General features: G+C 34.7%; 1 protein-coding gene across 3 annotated transcripts; it reads left to right on the top strand.

Annotated features, from left to right (window-relative positions):
* The first annotated feature begins 211 nt into the window (after positions 1-211).
* On the top strand, positions 212-15,979 carry LOC118635340 (transmembrane protease serine 11B-like). 3 transcript variants are annotated; one of them, XM_036270078.1, is made up of 11 exons: positions 212-321; positions 3,266-3,384; positions 5,036-5,151; positions 5,237-5,304; positions 6,807-6,967; positions 8,307-8,345; positions 10,475-10,652; positions 12,634-12,893; positions 13,319-13,461; positions 14,107-14,306; positions 15,156-15,979. In XM_036270078.1, exons 1-10 carry the CDS (start codon positions 314-316, stop codon positions 14,266-14,268), a joined length of 1,254 nt encoding a protein of 417 aa, XP_036125971.1. In that variant the 5' UTR covers positions 212-313; the 3' UTR covers positions 14,269-14,306; positions 15,156-15,979. The 3 variants fall into 3 exon arrangements, with proteins under 3 accessions (XP_036125971.1, XP_036125977.1, XP_036125969.1); XM_036270084.1 differs by lacking the exon at positions 15,156-15,979 and having other exon boundaries at positions 3,266-3,303; positions 5,036-5,056; positions 14,107-14,363; XM_036270076.1 differs by lacking the exon at positions 15,156-15,979 and having other exon boundaries at positions 14,107-14,363.
* Positions 15,980-17,814: the final 1,835 nt, after the last annotated feature.

The following is a 17,814-nucleotide window of genomic DNA, read 5'->3' as shown; positions in this document are numbered from 1 at the left end:
GACTAACACAAGACTAGGCTATTATTTTTTTTTTTCCAGATGACCAAGTCAAGGAAGTTTGTCATTCCTTGGATGACTCCTATCTTTAAACTATAGAAACACGACAGTCTTTAACACTGGTCAGACAAGTTTCATCATATTTGTTCTTTGCATTTTACCCAGCCTATAAAAACAAACCAAAAACCACTGAGTATAGCACATAAACCTGTGAAACACTGATCACCTAAAGAACTACACAAGAAGATCCTTCTTTTATCACCGTTGTCATCATCACCACCATTTCCCCTGAAACCACCACAACAATCAGAATATTATGTACAGGTAAATGGGATTTTATTTGGGAAATTAAGTCTGTAAACCCTAACAAGTTACTATAGAACACCTTCTAGCTTTTTGCTAATGGGCTGCTTTCTATAATTTAGATTTTCTTTTCTGGATGCTGTCAAGAAACTTGCTATTATTCTTGGTCTAAAGGTCTTGCAAAGTCTCTAGGAAAGTTTCAGAAAGTTAGAAAAAGAATCAGATTTCAGCAAAATTTTCTTTACTTTTTTATAACCACCTATAAGAACATTATCATTTTTGTTCTCTAGTAATAGAATTGAAATCATATTTTATAATATAAAAATGTTTTTATAGAAATAATTTAAAACTCTAAATGTCTTTATAGACTTTCAGAATAATGTACTTTATAATACACATCCTGAATTTGCAGCTGGCAAACTTCTGGGGTTCTTCAACTCTTCATAAATATTTAAATGAGATCCCTTTCTAAGGTATTCTGATTTTTTTAGAGTTCCAGGAGAAAGTTGGAAGAGAAGGCCTTCAACTCACTTGATCATTAATTTCTCTGTAACTCATTCAAAACTTTCTCCTTAGTGATAAAGTCCTATATGACAAAAAAAAAAAAAAAAAATGTTTATAAAATTTGGGGAATTTTGCACTGGAATCTTATGTTAACTCTCTTCACTATATAACAATTTAGGTGCACCTAATTCAAATGGTCTGTAGCTGATAAATGAAATACTAGTTTCTAATAAATGAAAACTAGTATGTTATGCTTTGCAGTTTAACTGCTAATGTAATATCAGAATGTGGTTATAAAAAAATATGATCTAGGAAACTATACCTGGTATCAATTGTGGGATAAATTTTAGTGAGATTGATGTTTTAAAATTGTGAATAATGCAGTTACTATTATTTGCATGCATATTATTATCGTAATTTGATTAAAGTGAATGTTTGATTATGCCAGAATAGCAATGAGCCTTTACTTAAGTAAATTCAATCCCAAAGTGAGGCTATTATAGTCCAGTTAAGTATATAAAGTTGGTTAAATTCATTGAAGATTAATTTTTAACCTATTCTCTTTGTTCAATGAGGGGTTTATCCTGGAATACAAATCCCTACATTAAAAAAGAAAAAAAACTATGACCAAAAATTCATTTGGTAAATAAAAGAGTAAACTGTTTCATAAACGAATGATTTTTGGTATTTAGAACATTTTAACAGTTTTAGTTATTATTCAAAATAATAATTCCAACGTCCATGCATCACATTTACTAAAGGAAAGGTTAAATAAATCATAAGCTACTGTGATTTTTAGATATAAGAGAATCTCCTTAATTGTTTATGACAGGAAGAAATCCATAATGGGTTGGGGGAGCCATGTTGGTGCAATAGTCAGCAATGTGTTTTCTTTAGAACATCTAAAAGGACATTCCAGAGCATCTCAAAGGGTGTTCATAGAAAAACATTTTATAAGCTGTTATGTAGTTATTATTTGTATAGAAACCATCTCGATGACTTTAGAATCATCATTTAGGCTACATAATGTTTGAGTCCCTCAAACTAATATGTGTCTCAGAAAGACTAAACTACTGGTCTAAGTTACTACTGGCTAATCCAAAACAAATTTGAGACCTCGCTATCACAGTGAACTGCTAGTCATTAAAAGAAACATATTCTCAGATATTAGTAAGATTAAAAATATCATTATTAATTACTTTAATTGTATATTTCTTTTAAAGTGTGATTTATTTAGTATAAGAGACACTGGCAGAATAGCTGTTTGTTCTGAGTATGAGAATAACAATAGAATTTCAGTATGAAAGCATACATGAAATAGGGAATTTTTTTTGAAGAGGTGTTAGTTCTTAAAAACATGAATTATAAGTTACCAAAAGATATAAGGAAGAGGTAGGGTTAAGAATAAAGAACAGAGCAGAGAGGAAGTAAGACTGGTGGAGTTATACAGTTGTGGCATAAAGTAATGTTTTTAAAAAATTGTAAAAAACAAATGAAATTTTCTCTACCTTAAAATCAATTGGTCCTTCAGGCTTTGGAACAAAAAGAAAGATGCTCATATTCATAGGAGATATTTAACCTTTCAAAAATATCTGCTGATTTCACACTCCTTTGTTTTATACATTTTGTTTAGGATGAGGCAGAATACAAGGAGATTGAGCCTAGTTTGAATTTGAAACCAGAAATAATTTTAATGTTACAGTTTTTCCTTCAAATGAGCAATTTCATGACATCATGTCTTTTAAGATATGAAGAATAACTAGTACTCAAACCTTATATAGATTAGACTAAGAGTGACCATAGACTTAACTGTAACTTTAGATCACTCTATGTCGCCAAGTCACTGTATTTTCTGATTATTTTTATCTATTTTATTTGTTTTGATAATGAAACTTACCTATATGTTAGTTTATATTATACAAATAATCCATGTTTATTATAGAAACATTAGAAAATATAGTTTAAAAAAAGTAGACAAGAAAAATATCTATCCATGATCTCATAACATGGGATAACTGCAGTTGGCATCATGATGTTTTCTTCCACATTTAATTAAAACTTACAAATGGTTATATTATGTATTTGTTTATAAATCTATATATGTCCTTGTACATGATGTGGCTATAGTTTAGAAAAGTACAATCAGACCACACCTAATGTTATGTAACCGGCTTTCGGTAAATAAAAAGAGCAAATCAGTTTTTCCCCATAACATGAGGACACAAACCATGTCTATTTTGCTCATAGCTGTATCCCCACAGTTAATATAATAGTTAAATATAATTTGTTAAAAGAATGAGCATTAGGGTATATTCATTTTGAGGCATTTGAGGCTTCTAAGCTTTCAGTTAATATAAAGGCCTAATGTATACGTTATAAATCATGTTGTATGAGTGGTAGGAGAGACAGGTAGATTTGGAAGGTCTATCATCTGACTTGAGCTATTTTCCCCCTTTCATAGGTACGGCACGGCTTCTCAGAGAAGATCTTGGCCACTATGTAAGACGATCCTTATTTTTCTTGGAATAGTGGCAATCTTGGGAGTAACTATTGGTCTCCTTGTTCATTTTCTGGCAGTTGGTCAGTATTAACTATTTTCAATTTTCACCCTTACTACTAAATCTCCTTTTACTTAGGAATTGTTGAGAAACAACATAAATATTAAATTTATTTGTATAAAATGTATTACTTACTTAGTATTTTATTTCAACATAATACTTTTGTATCATTTGACACCAAAGTTTATAAAGATTTTTTAATTAAATGCCTCCTTGATCCACTCAGTAAGTTGTATCATCAACTATGGAAATATGGCAAGATTGAAATATTCAATACTTTGATTCTAATATTTATTGTCAATAAAGGAGCTTATGAGGTAGGCTTGCAGTTGAGTTGTTATATCTTTTAGTGAATATACCTCAAACTGTAGAGATCCCTACTCTTCTTGGCTCAGTTCTGGTAATGACAGATTAATTTGCTACTTGCAAGTACCCAAGTTCAGCATACTGAATGTTATAGTGTTAAAGATTCTAGTTATTTCTTATTCTGTTTGGTGATAAATGTTACAGATTAAAATTATAAAATGGTAGGAAAAAGAGGATCTTGGAATTTATTTATTGTAATTTAGCCTTTGTAATTAGTGAAAATAATCCCAGAGGGCTAAAATGATATGCCAAGGTGACACAGCCAATTTGTGTCACCTTATATTTAACAAACTGAACTAGCTTATCTAACTTTATATACTTCACTCTTTTCAGAACGACTTTAGGTAACTTCTTAGACAGAACCTGGCACTTGTTTTTTTATATGCACTGGCTGCCATAAGGAAAAAATACGGGAAACTATAAGAATAGAAGAAACTAATTTTTATTTTAGGTTCAAATGATATTTCTGTCTTCTAGGACAATGAATTATTATAGCTCAGGTGATCATATTTTTCAAAGTCTATTATTGGCACTCCTTAGATACTACGTGATGCTTTTTAAAGTGGCTCAAAAGCACAATTATTCTCAAAATATGTGAATGGTTAATCCTTAACCAACACAGGATACCATTTCCTATTAGTTTCTATTTTTAAAAGTACATATATAACCTGGAAGAGCTACCTGTAGGCTTGTCATGTTTTACATTTGGGGACAGGAAGGAATGGGAACTCTTACACTTGTGACACATGCCAAGTACCAGCCACTGTATGCTATAGTGAAGTGCAAGGGCAGCATGAAGTCCTACAGGAATGACTTCAAGGAGTGGAAAGCAGGCCAACAGGCTATAGGGCATAGGAAAGGGTGCAAGTGGATGTAGATCATCCAGAAAGTGAAGGGAGATGTTTGCAGTGTTTCCTGTATCAGAACTGCTTAGAATGATTAATTGGGTGATTACTAGGCTACGAATTTAGATTACACATGACAAATACATTTCATCTCTAGTGCATATTTGGGTAAATTGCTATTAGCTGCCTAGATTAATGCTTTGAGGAGGATGCTGGGGGACAGTGATGCCTATTATCTTATGAAGAAAGGAGAGGGATCACTTTATGAATGCTGGGTAGTTGACATTTCTAGAATAACTGAATATTAATTCCCATTTATTTCCCTCCTCTTCCTTTCTCTGACCCTCTGGTTATTTCTAGTATTAAGTTGAATGTTAATTTTTAGACAAAGATGTGGAGGGACTTGAGGCCAATATTTGTCTTAAAATTCTTTGAGTATTTTTTTTATTTTTTATTTCACAGGAAAGATTTACCATTACCAAGGTGATTTTCTTATTTCTGGAGTCACATACAATGATAGCTGTGAAAATGTAGCTTCACAAATTAGCAGAAATCTAAGCAAAGATATTGAGACTAAGGTAATTTGGTAATTTATTTTATTAATTGTATTATATATTTGATTGAAATAGACATGGTGGCTCTTTTGTTTTTTTCTCCTGACAGATGTTTGATGAATTTCAAAATTCTAACATATACAAAGAATATATCAACTCTCAGGTCATCAAACTTCTGTAAGTACAAATTTATTCAGCATATTATTGAAAGGGAAGTAGGTGACATGTCACATTAGCCCTGGTTTTATATAATAACAACATGAACAGAGAGAGAGAAGAAGAAAAAAAGGAAGAAAGGAAGGAAGGAAGAGTTCTCTATAAATTAAAGTATCATTGTATTTAACAACTTTCTGTTAATGATAGGAACTGTTCTTTACAAATCTGTAATCTTACACCTGAACGGGAATTGCAAGTTTGTTCCTAGCAGGCAGGTCTAACAGACGTCTATGATAAAAGATAATTGTAACTCTACAGAAAACAAGGAATCCAACTTGATTGTTTTGCTACCCATATATTACCCATCTCTTCTTCCATCCATATCCATTCGACATGCTTTTCCTAAAATAATCTTCTTTTGGTCTCTTTAGTATTACCATTAGTGTAATAACTGTGGAGCAAAGTGAATAATTTAAGATAACATTTGTTTAAATATGTCTTTGAAGAGTGCTTGAGGGTGGGGGGAGGGGTGTAAGGAGGAGGGTACATGGAGCATAGGGGATGAATGATAAAGAGAATACATATTTTGATAATTGCTAATATCAATTCTGGGGAAGTCTGAACTTCAAAACAAAACAAATAAAAAAATCCAGGTTGGCCAAATGCCAACCAACCAAACAACTTACCTACAGACAAACAAAACCTTCAAAGGCTCTTCCTTTGATATATTTTTTTGAAAATACAGTTGAGTGTGTGTGTGTTTTTAAACTGATTATTATGGCTTTTGGTTTTAAAGTCTTCCAAAATGAATATATTTTCTTTCCTGATTAATAAAAAGAATGTGCTAAATGTATAAATAATGGAGATTCTCTTCATGTTTTAGAGTTATCTTTTTTTCTGAGACTTCTCATGATATAGATTTCTCATGGAGTAGACATGTATAAGAAACTAAAAAAGGGGACTTAGTACTGGCTCTTGAATATATTTTAGAAGTTCTCTTGTGAATGCTTCCAGGCTCTACATTTAAGTTCTCACTTATCTCTTAATCTAAAATTCAGTTATTCAAAAATACCTGTATGAGAACATGATTTTTACGGTGTTATAATAAAATCTCATGTTAATTGTTTATTGGCCAGTACTCAGTGTCTCCTATGTGTTTAAAAACAGAGTTGGGCAAAAGTAGGTTTACAGTTGTGAATATGGAAAAGAGTTAATCGTACTATTAGTTATTAATTATTGTATTCTTTTCCATATGAACAAGTGTAAACCTACTTTTTTCCCACCTTGTATTCTGATTTCTAGTTTGTGGTTCACATCTTTCTCCATGCACAATACCTCTGAAGCAGTTAGAAGATTTGGGGGGACCCTGGCACTTTAAATACACTAAAACAATTTCTGTGTATTGTTCTTTAATATATGTAAAGAAAATATAATAATTAAAATGTGAGGAATTCAATGTGCTTACAAAACATATAAAAAATAAAAAAGTAACACACTGGAACTGTTGTTTCTGCTATTTCTAGCCCTTATCCCAATGGTTCAAATGTACAGTTGCACCTGACATTCAAGTTTCCTCCGGCAAAGAGGGAGGTCATAAAGGCTGAAATCAAAGCTATCTTACTTAAGATGTTGAAAGACAACATGGCATCCTGGCATGCAGTTCCAGCTTCCGTTAAACTTATGGGTATTTAATTTATTTACATTACTTTCTATTACTTGGGTTTATGGACTATTTAAAAAGAGAGTACTAGGAAAAAAATAAACCAAGAGTTTTAGGAATTTCTTTAGGACAAAAATATGCTTCCCAAAGTCTGGCACTCCACAGTGCACTGGTCATAGATGGGGTGGTACCATAGCATTTTTGTCTGAAGAATGATTAAAATGAGGGTTAAACTGAGGATGCAAGTTTGGAAGGGTTTGTTGTTAATGTATGGAAAATGTGGTGAAGACTTAAAATTGAAGCATTATTCCCCCTACCCTCACTCTTGTCAGGATCTCATTGCAGGAAACAGATTTAGGGTTTTTTGATCACTCAGACTTTAGTAGTAAGAAAATCTTCATTGCTTCTGGAGGAAGAATGGGAGTAACAGTGTTAAAGAGAAAAATTTGTCTGGACTAATTCTCTAGAAAACAAGGGAAAAAAATGATAGGACTTTGACCCAGTATAGAAAGTGAAGTTTTTAAAGATCTTCAAGGTCCTGAAAAGGTCTTGAAACTCTTACTTATATTGTTAAAGGGCCAGTTATGAGATAACACACCTGGTTACAGAGCCCAGTTTTGTGGTTCTTCCAGACCAACCGTTGACCCCAGGGTCCTCGAAGGCTATGAAGGCTGCCAGCTGCCAGTTATAGCTCCTTTGACTCAGAATGCAAACCCTAACACCAGTGGGCCACTGATGAGAGGAGAGTTTAAACTAGAATTCTCAGAGGAGCAATACAATTCTTTGTGAGTAGCTGTCGGGAAAGGTGGCTGCACTAGTTACTGTTCCTGTGTCCCAGGGATTCAGTCAGCACTTCTCGGTGTGTCTTCCCTACTCTTCTCCTTCTCCCTACAGGCTCTTCCCAATAGAAAAGAGACTCAAATTTAAGTTAAATTCTCAAAATTTAAGAATTCAGTTTTAGTAATTAGGTGATCCCAAAGAGCAAGGCAGATCCAATAAAATATAATCTTAACGGGACCTTTTCTTTATAATAGATATAATTCTGAGTAATAGAACTATCATAGAGAAAGAAATTCAAAGATAATGCCAAGTCCTTTTTTCGGTTTTTTGCCTCATTAAATATTTTACTACAACTATTATAAAATTGAGAACTTTGTTTTTTATTTCATTTTCTTATACCTGATAGAGATGTGGAGAGATGGTCAATATATAACAAGTAAAAGTGAGAGGAGCTCTTTATACATGAAATTCTGAATAGTTAAATGTTGGTTGTAACTGGGCTAGAAAACTTAGTCTTTATATCCTTGGATTGAAGGTAATTGCTCAGTGATATTTTATCAATTTTATGTCTTTTAAATTTCAGAAATCAGCAAGACTAATGCTGAAATGCTTACCAACAAATGTAAGTTTAGAAACTTTATTGTAAATTTAACACATTCACAAATATCTCTCCACCTTTTTATTAAAAAGGATCTTGAAGTAAATCACATAAAAATCCATAGTCATCTTTCAAAATTATTGGATATATACCTGCAATTTCTTTTTGAAAAACAATGGCATATGGATTTTAACATTTGTAAGGAATTGTCCAAAAGGATGAATAAGAACTGATTTCAAATAACTGAATTATGAATTAGGAAAATAATTCTGTTTTCACTGATATATCACTTAAGGCAACAGAAACAAAGGAGAAAATGAACACATGGGACTACATCAAAGTCAAAAGCTTCTGCACAGCAAAAGATACAACCATCAAAATGGAAAGGCAACCCACTGTATGGGAGAGCCAATGATATATCAGATAAGGGGTTAATCTCCAATATATATAGAGTGTTCATACAACTCAACAAAAGGAAGACTAAGAACCCAATTTAAAAATGGGCAGAGGAACTAAATAGACACCTCTCCAAACAGGACATACAAATGGCTAAGAGACATATGAAGAAATGCTCAACATCTCTAATCATTAGAGAGATGCAAATTATAACAACAATGAGGTATCACCTCACACCTGTCAGAATGGCTGCCATCAACAAATCATCAAACAAGTGTTGGCGAGGGTGTGAAGAAATGGGACTCTAGTACACTGCTGGTGGGAATGCAGCCTGGTGCAGCCACTGTGGAGAACACTATGGTGTTACCTCAAAATATTAAAAATTGAGCTGCCATTTGACCCAGTGATCCTACTTCTAGGAATATACCTTAAGGAGCCTGAAACACCAATCAGAAAGAATATATGTACTCCCATGTTTGTAGCAGCACTATTTACAACGGCTAAGATCTGGAAACAGCCCAAGTGTCCATCAGTAGATGAATGGATAAGAAAACTGTGGTACATATACACAATGGAGTACTATGCAGCTGTAAGAAAAAAAAATCTCTTATACTTTAAGATGACATGGAGGGACCTGGAAAGCGAAACAAGCCAAACAGAGAAAGACAAGTATCATATGATCTCACTTATCTGTGGAATATAATGAACATAACAGTCTGAGGAATGGGATAGTCCCAGAGATGTGGAAGTGGGGTACAGACCGACAATCCCCAGAAGAGGGGTGGGGTGGGAGAGAGATAAACCACATAACTTACATGCATGTATGCATGAACAATGGACATGGACAACAAAGCTGGGGACAGGGTGGGGAGGGAGGAATCAGTGGGGGAAAATAGGAGAAACATCTGTTCCAAAAATTAATTAATTAAAAAATAAAAAAAATATATACAATTCTGACTAAGTTAAAATAAGACAGAGTGGAGGGAAAAATGGATGATTTCAGATAATAAGAAAATAAAAAACGATGCTGTATCAAATATATTTATTATTGATAAAAAATAGTTTGGTACCTATTATTTAATTTTAAGTTTTTTAATCCTCAGATTTTATCTTCAGATAGAGTGAGAGTGGGGGAGAGAGAATGAAACATCAATGTGAGAGAGACACATTGACTAGTTGCCTCCTGCATGACCCCGACCAGGGCCAGGGATTGAACTGCAACTGAAGTACATGCCCTTGACTCTTTGTTCAGCGGGCCAATGTTCTAACTGTTGAGCCAAACCAGCCACGGCAGTTCTGTACCTTTTGAATAAATTCTCTCTAGAGTATCATGTTGCTCCCCCACCCCCAAGAAATAAGCTTGCATTCATGCACTCAATAGATATTTATGGAGTATCTATTGTCCACAAGGGTCTTTATAGAAAGCACTACATATTCTATGCAAGATGTAGACATTAATGAAGCAAAGTCTCCACTTTAGAAAATTTTGCAATTTTCCTAGAGAGATGAGAATGAAAACAAATAAATACAATAAAAGTCAGTGGTTGAAAGATGCTTGAGACGGGAAAAGAAGATATGTAGAATCCACCGAAACCAAGATGGAGTTGGGCACTGTGATAACAGTACATTCTAGGAAAGAGCATCATTTAGGAGATGCTGGACAGTTGATAAAGGGTTTCAACTAATGTTTTAAGATACACAGCTTATAAAGCATTATCAAAGATACCTGTTCTTGTATAAATAAATTCTTTCTTCAGGTTGTGGGAGACAACTGGTCAGTACTATCGGAGCAGGCAACCGCATTGTGAATGGGAAAAACGCCTTAACAGGGGTGTGGCCATGGCAGGCCAGTATGAAGTGGAAGGGCCAACACCACTGTGGAGCATCTCTGATTAGCAGCAGGTGGCTATTATCTGCAGCTCACTGCTTTACCAAGTAAGTACGAAGGTCTGACTATATGTAGATTCTGGGTGCTGGCCTGTTTTTGGTAGTTTGTGGAGGCTAACCTAAGTGTGTGAACAAATGTGCATCAAGGCCATATATATTTACAATCACCTGCAAAATTGAAGGGAATCAAGCATTTTTAAATTTGTCAAAGAAAAGAAAAGAAAGGTGAACGGAAACAATTCTCATTTCGCAAATAGCTACTTTGGCCTGACGGTAAGTGCTTTACTTACATTATTTTATTTCATCATAACAATAATTCTGCACAGAAGGTGTAATTAAATTTGTTTAAAGATGAGGAAACTAGAGTTCAGAAATAGTGGCATAACTTGGCCAAGATCATATAGCCCTTAAATAACAGAAATGAAGTGTGAACTCAGGTATGTCTGACTCCAGTTACTAGGTGGTTACTTTTCTTGCCCTTCAGGGCTTTACATTTTAGTTAAAATTTTTTACATGTGATATATTCAAGGTATAAGACAGCATAGAATAGTCTTCTGTACAACACAAGTAAAAGATATGGGAATTTGATTAATAAAGACAGCATATCCAACTGAGATATAAAGATATAAAATTTGATCTGGACCCTACAGATGTAAGATTGGATTAATAGGGGTGGGTGGATGACAAAGAACAATATGTGTACTGGCCTGAGAAAACAATCTTCTTCAAATATGTTGAGATGAAATAACACAAGTTATATTCTCTGGATAGCAAACAAAAAGAATAATTTGAAGTAGAGAGGATTTTGTGAAATAAAATATTAGAAAATATGCTTAGAAAATCTGTATTGCTTGGGGGCATCTCTAAATGACCAGATGCTTACTTACTGAAGAAGTCTCTTACAAAGCATGTTCATAGGATTTGTCCCGCTGATATGATTTTCAAAAAGTAGTCCATGTCCTATGGACCACCTGGGAGACTTGTCAAAAGTGTAGATCCTTAAGCATCACACTAAACCTTTTAAACATAAATCTCTGGAGGTGAAACCTGGGCTGAATCTAAGGGAAAGGAGTTTAACAAACACCGCTGTGAAGCATGGGGAGTCATGGAAGGTTTAGGATTGTAGAGGACTGAAGAGAGTCACTATTACTTTAAGGTCTTGAAACCTTAAAAAATAAACAACAACAACAACAAAAAAACAGGCATCTGATCTTTTGAGTGAAAGTGAGAATAGTTTTTAACAGGATGTTAGGTCCTAAATTGAGAAAGGTTCAGCGGGAACAGCAGAAACGGGTCACAGAATCTAAATTAGTAGCCAAAATGTGTTGACTTGATAAACATAATAGGGTGATTGGGTGAGAACAAGTAGCAGTTTTTATGTGTGAAGATGCCAGAGCCTCCATAAGCTCTCGAAATCCAGGCTGTTCGCAATGAGTGATCCTGGACCCCACCCACTGAGACAGCTTGGATGCTTCCTACCCAAATCAAATGTTCAGAGACTGGATGGGCCTGCAGTACAAGGAGAAGACATCAGTGACTCTAGTTAGGAGGATTTGCAGAAGCTGACAGCTTTAATAGTCCTTAGCACTATTTTTATGTGGCTGTATTGTTTATAACATCCATGAGTCAAATACATTTTTTAAAAAGAAGAATTTGCCCAGGCTGGTTTGGCTCAGCGGTTAACGTGTCGGCCTGCGGTCCAGAGAGACCTGGGTTCTGTTCCTGCTAAGGGCTCATACCTTGGTTGCAGTTTGTCCCCGGCCCTGGTTGGGGTCGTGTGGGTGGCAGCCACTCAATGTGTACCTCTCACATCGATGTTTCTCTCTCTCTCTTCCTCCCTCTCTCCCTCCTGCTCTATCTGAAGATAAATGCAAAAATGTCCTCAGGTGAGGATAAAAAAAAAAAAAGAATTTAAGTGCTTTAAGTATTATCTGGGAACCTCATGCCTTAAAGTTACTATAACTTGACCACTATGAACTCTGTTGGGTCACAGAAACTGAATGTATTTTAATTGAATTTTGTCCTCCAGAAAAACTAATCCAGAAGATTGGACTGTCAGCTTTGGAACTAGAGTGAATAAGCCATATATGACACAGAAAGTCCAAAACATTATTTCTCATGAAAATTTTAGCAGGGCTGGGATTCAAAATGATATTGCCCTTGTGCAGCTTGCCAAAGAAGTCTCTTTTTCAAAGCATGTTCGTAGAATTTGTCTTCCTGAAGCCAAAATGAAGCTCTCAGAAAACGACAGTGTTGTAGTTACAGGATGGGGAGCACTTTATATGAATGGTAAGTTTTTCTGTAAAAACATAATAGGTTCGTGGAAATAATTCAAGGTGGAAAAAAAGGAGAAACATCTATAACAAAAATAAAATTAAAAAAAATACAAAAATATTATGTAAATAATCAATCAATCAATCAATCAAATCACTCTCTCATGCAATTAACTAATCAGTAAATAGACCAAAAAGAAAATCAAGTCCTGGAACCAAAAGCATGGCACTGTCTTCAATATCTAAGATATCTCTGGGAATGAGAAGTGGAAAAATTGGAATTGTGTGAGGCAGCCAGGTATAATAAACAGAAGGAAGAGACCAATCTAGCTTGGGACTGGTCTGGCTCCTGGTAACCAAACGACTCTGCTTTGTTTTATAGATATTCTTTGACTCAACAAAGTTAAGATCTCCTTAATATGCCGAATTTGTTGCCTTTAGGTCCCCTTCCAAATATCCTTCAAGAAGCCTTTGTGAAGATTATCGATAACAAAGTTTGCAATGCTCCACATGTATTGTCTGGCTGGGTGACTGATAAAATGCTATGTGCTGGATTTATGTCAGGAAAAGCTGATGCCTGTCAGGTACGTCTAGATACATCATCAGATCATTTTCTCCCAAAGTACTAACTAAGTGGCAGTTTTTATCACCACAAAATATTTTTCTGTGTTAATGATTTCCACAGAGTACCTTCTTATTTCAGTTCATATAATGAATATTTATTACCCCCCACTTACACACCAGACACCAGTTCCGTGCAGGGGATGCAGTGGTGACAATCCCTGCCCTCCTGGACTTTTTAGTCTAGTAATCCACACAGATGATAATACCTACAAGGTAATAAAATAGATTTGGCCCTATTTCCTGGGCAACCTGCAGATCTACAGCGCTGCCTCCTTCTTATCCAGAGATGCAGCAGGAGATTCAGCATGTGCATCTCACTCATTCCTCAGAGGCTCATCCAGAAGCAGCCTGAGTCACTTTCTCCAGAGTCCAGGATGGACTTATTACAGTCAGTTCTAGTGTGCCCAACTCAGTACTGGGCAGTTGTCGACAATAGATTCTGGTTTAATGTTCCCCTGGGTTTTGAACAAGCTCAAGCTTTCCAGAGTTGCTAAGCCTAAAGAGGGTGAATTGTTTTCAGTGGCCAGGGGTATTGATAACTCCAAGAGAGGGGTCAAAGGAGATTCTTGGACAGGATAAGAAACATTTTTCCCCTTTTCTTCTAGAATGATTCTGGTGGACCACTAGTTTACCCTGACTCTAGAAATATCTGGCACCTTGTTGGAATAGTAAGCTGGGGTGACGGATGTGCTCAGAAGAATAAGCCAGGTGTCTATACTCGAGTCACTGCTTATCGTGATTGGATTACCTCCAAGACTGGACTCTGAGGACAAGTAACTGGAATGGAACATACAGACAACTGCAGGTTGTTCTTAAATGTTGCTTCATAATCTTTTTTTTTTTTATTGTTGGTATGCCAGTCATTTTCTTATATACAAATATATAAAGGTCTTTATCAATATTTTTGTATCTAAAACATTATCCATTTATTTACCTATTTAACTAATAGGGAAACAGAAAGACAAAAGATGACCAGAATATTTTTATTAATTGCCTAGTTCTGATTTATCCTACCATTATAGTCATAATTGTCCTAACTTTTATTTCAGAATTTAAAAAACTACACATTGTTTTAGTGTGAGAACATAAATGCTGCATCTACCAAATAAATGATTTTTCATTCTGCAAAATTATAATTGCATGTTGTTAAACCAAATATATATAAAACATATAAGGTACCTTCATTTTTTATTTATAAGTGAGATAGTTTGTGTGCCTCATAAAATTATTCAATCTTTGAGTGAAGAAGGGATTTCAGAGGTTCAGCCAGACCAAGTTTCTCAATTTGTAGACTGAGAAACTAAAGACTAGAGAGAAAAAATTATTTGCTTAAAGTCAATCTTCACCCTTGCTGATAAGTTGCAACCCTCTCATCAATTTTCCCTCATAGAGTTTAGATCCAAAATTAATCAGGAATTTAAAAATAATTTTTAGGTAATTATTTAACCAACATTTTCTTCTTGTCCTTCTTGTGTCATTTGTTTGCCTTCACTTGCAGCAAAAATAATGTGCAGTTCTCAAGGACAGGGGGCTGTGTGGAACCAACTCAGTGTCCCTAGTCTCTGAAAATAATTTCCTAATAAAAAAATTATGATTGATGTGAGGTTTAAATTCTGAACTTTTCATGGTAACCCCTGGGCCAATTTGTTTACAGATCCAAGATTCTGCTGGAAACTTCTGCCTTGAGCTCTTTTGGAGTTAACAGATTTTGGTGGTTCAGTTTGCAGACAAAATATGTATGTGTCTGAATAAGGACTGTGGGGAACTTGCACCTCTATATATGTCTTGGCCTCCCAATGCTTGCCTGTAGTCTCTCTTAATGTATTGTATCCTTTGCTTTTAAATAAAAGCTTTATGAAAGTATTCCCTCTGGAATATTATCAGTCCTTTCAAATATCCAGACTTGTGAAATCTTTTGAAATTTAATATTTTAAAATGCTGCAGTGGTGGGCTGAAGCTGGCTTGCACCACTATATGAGCTGAATGTTAAAACGTCAGGGATTATGTTCACCAGTTGTGAAACACACCATAGTTGAAAATTAAGGACACCAAATACCCCAAACCCATCATATTATAATTATTTTACTACATATTACTAGTATGTATTGTCTTGAGGTTATTTACATCTATTATATATGTACAGTAAAGATAAATATAATAGAGTGCTACTACTCACATCTTCTGAAATCCATGCTTGGCAATATCATATAGGTAGCTTGAAATTGGTCATGGTATATTTACACCATGGAAATTAGCCAATGCTGCAAATTACCTCCTATTCCCTACTCCTAGGACAAGGTTGTTAAATACTTACCAGCACATCACTGAATGGTATTCCTCATTTATGTTTTTAAAAGAAATCTTCACTAAATGATGCATAGGAGCACAATTTTTATTCCATGACATTACAAACTAGCTTTTTACTCATCGTGTCAGATGTTTTTGTTAAATGCCTCAAGTACTACCTGCTAGTAAATCAGGTCACTGATTCATTTGTTACTTATTTTCATTTTACATAATTTCAAAGCAAGCAGAAATTTAAGAAGAAGCTCGTTTTGAAACATTGTGCAGTGATGTGTTAAGGACATTTCAGATTTGTAGTTTACAGTAGTTAAAGGGTTCTAGAAAAGATAATTATATGTTATTTTAATATATTGGGTTCTGTATCATGTTTAATTCTGAAAATAAAATAATTATATCATGCTTTCTTTGTTGTTTCTTAAAAAATTAAATTATCTTTATTTAAAATTTGTGTCCAGCCAGTGTGGCTCAGTGGTTGAGCATTAAACCATGCACCAAGAGGTCGCCGGTTCGATTCCTGGTCAGGATACATGCCCAGACTGTGGGCCCAATCCCCAGTGGGGAGCATGCAAGAGGTGGCCAATAAATGTTCTTTCTCATCGATGTTTCTATCTCTCTTTCCCTCTTACTTTCTCTCTTTCTAAAATCAATAACAAAAAAAAAATTTAAAAACAAAATTTGTCACAGTTCCAAGAGCCCTTCTTTTGCCTCTGTAATGTGTTTCTTGAGCCCATTTCTTCTACAACTCACTTCTTTTACCTCTGTGACTTTCTAAATAAACATTTTCTTATAAAATAAATAAATAAAAATAAAATTTGTCACAGTTGACTCTCATAACTTGTGGTTGAGTAAATAAAACTTTATTTTTGCTAAATACAGGGGTACACATTATATAAGAATTCCATTAAATAACTATCTCTAGTTTTTTGTTTTTTTTTTAATCTTCATCCAAGGACATTTTTGCATTTATCTTCAGACAGAGTGGGAAGGAGAGAGGGGGGGAAAGAGAAAGAGAGAAACATGGATGTGAGAGACATATCCACTAGTTGCCACCCACACAACCCCAACTGGGGCCAGGGACAAACTGCAACTAAGATACATGCCCTTAGTGGGAACCGAATCCGGGAGTCTCTGGTCCACGGGCTGACGCTCTAACCACTGAGCCAAACCGGCCATGGCTGTCTCCAGTTTTATAAGCCTACATTAATGCTTTTTAAGTCAGATTTACTATATATATGTATAGATATATATAGTAAATGAGATATATATATAGATATATATAGTAAATGATATATATCTATATCTATCTATATATATCAATAATGCAAAAATCACTAGCCAGGGTAATGAGAGATTGTCCCCACATTTTCCTTCCCAGTCATTTGATGAAAGAAAAAGGATTAGAGAAATTTATACAAGCCATTATCAAAGCAGAGATGAGATTGCAGTAATTAGGGAGAATTAGCCTAGGAGTGCATCTCTCTTTTGCTTAAAACTCTATTCCATCCATGGTCTCAACACCCTTTGAGAATAAAATAAAAATTCTTTATTATGACTCGCTGATGCTCCAGATTGCTCAGGGCATGCACCTGTCATTGCAATTCCCACAAGATGTAAAAATCATCTGTTTATGCATCTGTTTATGTTACTAAACATTGAACTTCTTAGGATTCTTTTCCATCTATGTGTTCCTGGGCTAGTGGCTACTTCAATGGAAGTTATCATTGTGTTCAACTGAATAAAAATGAAATGTACTATTAAGATCTGGCTGCCACATATGTCTTTTTTTTTTTTTTATCTCCCATCATGCCCTTGCATTTAACCTGTAATCCAATCACACTATTGAGATTTCTGAAACATGCTATATTGGGTCTTTCCAAATAGTGTACTCCTTGTCTAGAATGTCCTTCAAGGACTTTTCTTTTTTCTGGTATACTCTTACCATCTTTTAAAAACTAGTTTATACCTTCATGAGATTTTATCCACTGTGTTCTCATGGATATTATGTTTAT

The sequence above is a fragment of the Molossus molossus genome, unplaced genomic scaffold (genome assembly GCF_014108415.1).
Source record: "Molossus molossus isolate mMolMol1 unplaced genomic scaffold, mMolMol1.p scaffold_m16_p_1, whole genome shotgun sequence".
Lineage (NCBI taxonomy): Eukaryota > Metazoa > Chordata > Mammalia > Chiroptera > Molossidae > Molossus > Molossus molossus.
This window is presented reverse-complemented; position numbering and strand designations above follow the sequence as displayed.

Bases quoted from the DNA above. Each gene is read 5' to 3' on its own strand.
- LOC118635340 (XM_036270078.1), top strand. The intron at 5,305-6,806 runs GTAAGTACAAAT...TGCTATTTCTAG, and splicing joins TCTCAGGTCATCAAACTTCT to CCCTTATCCCAATGGTTCAA. The intron at 10,653-12,633 runs GTAAGTACGAAG...TTTGTCCTCCAG, and splicing joins GCAGCTCACTGCTTTACCAA to AAAAACTAATCCAGAAGATT.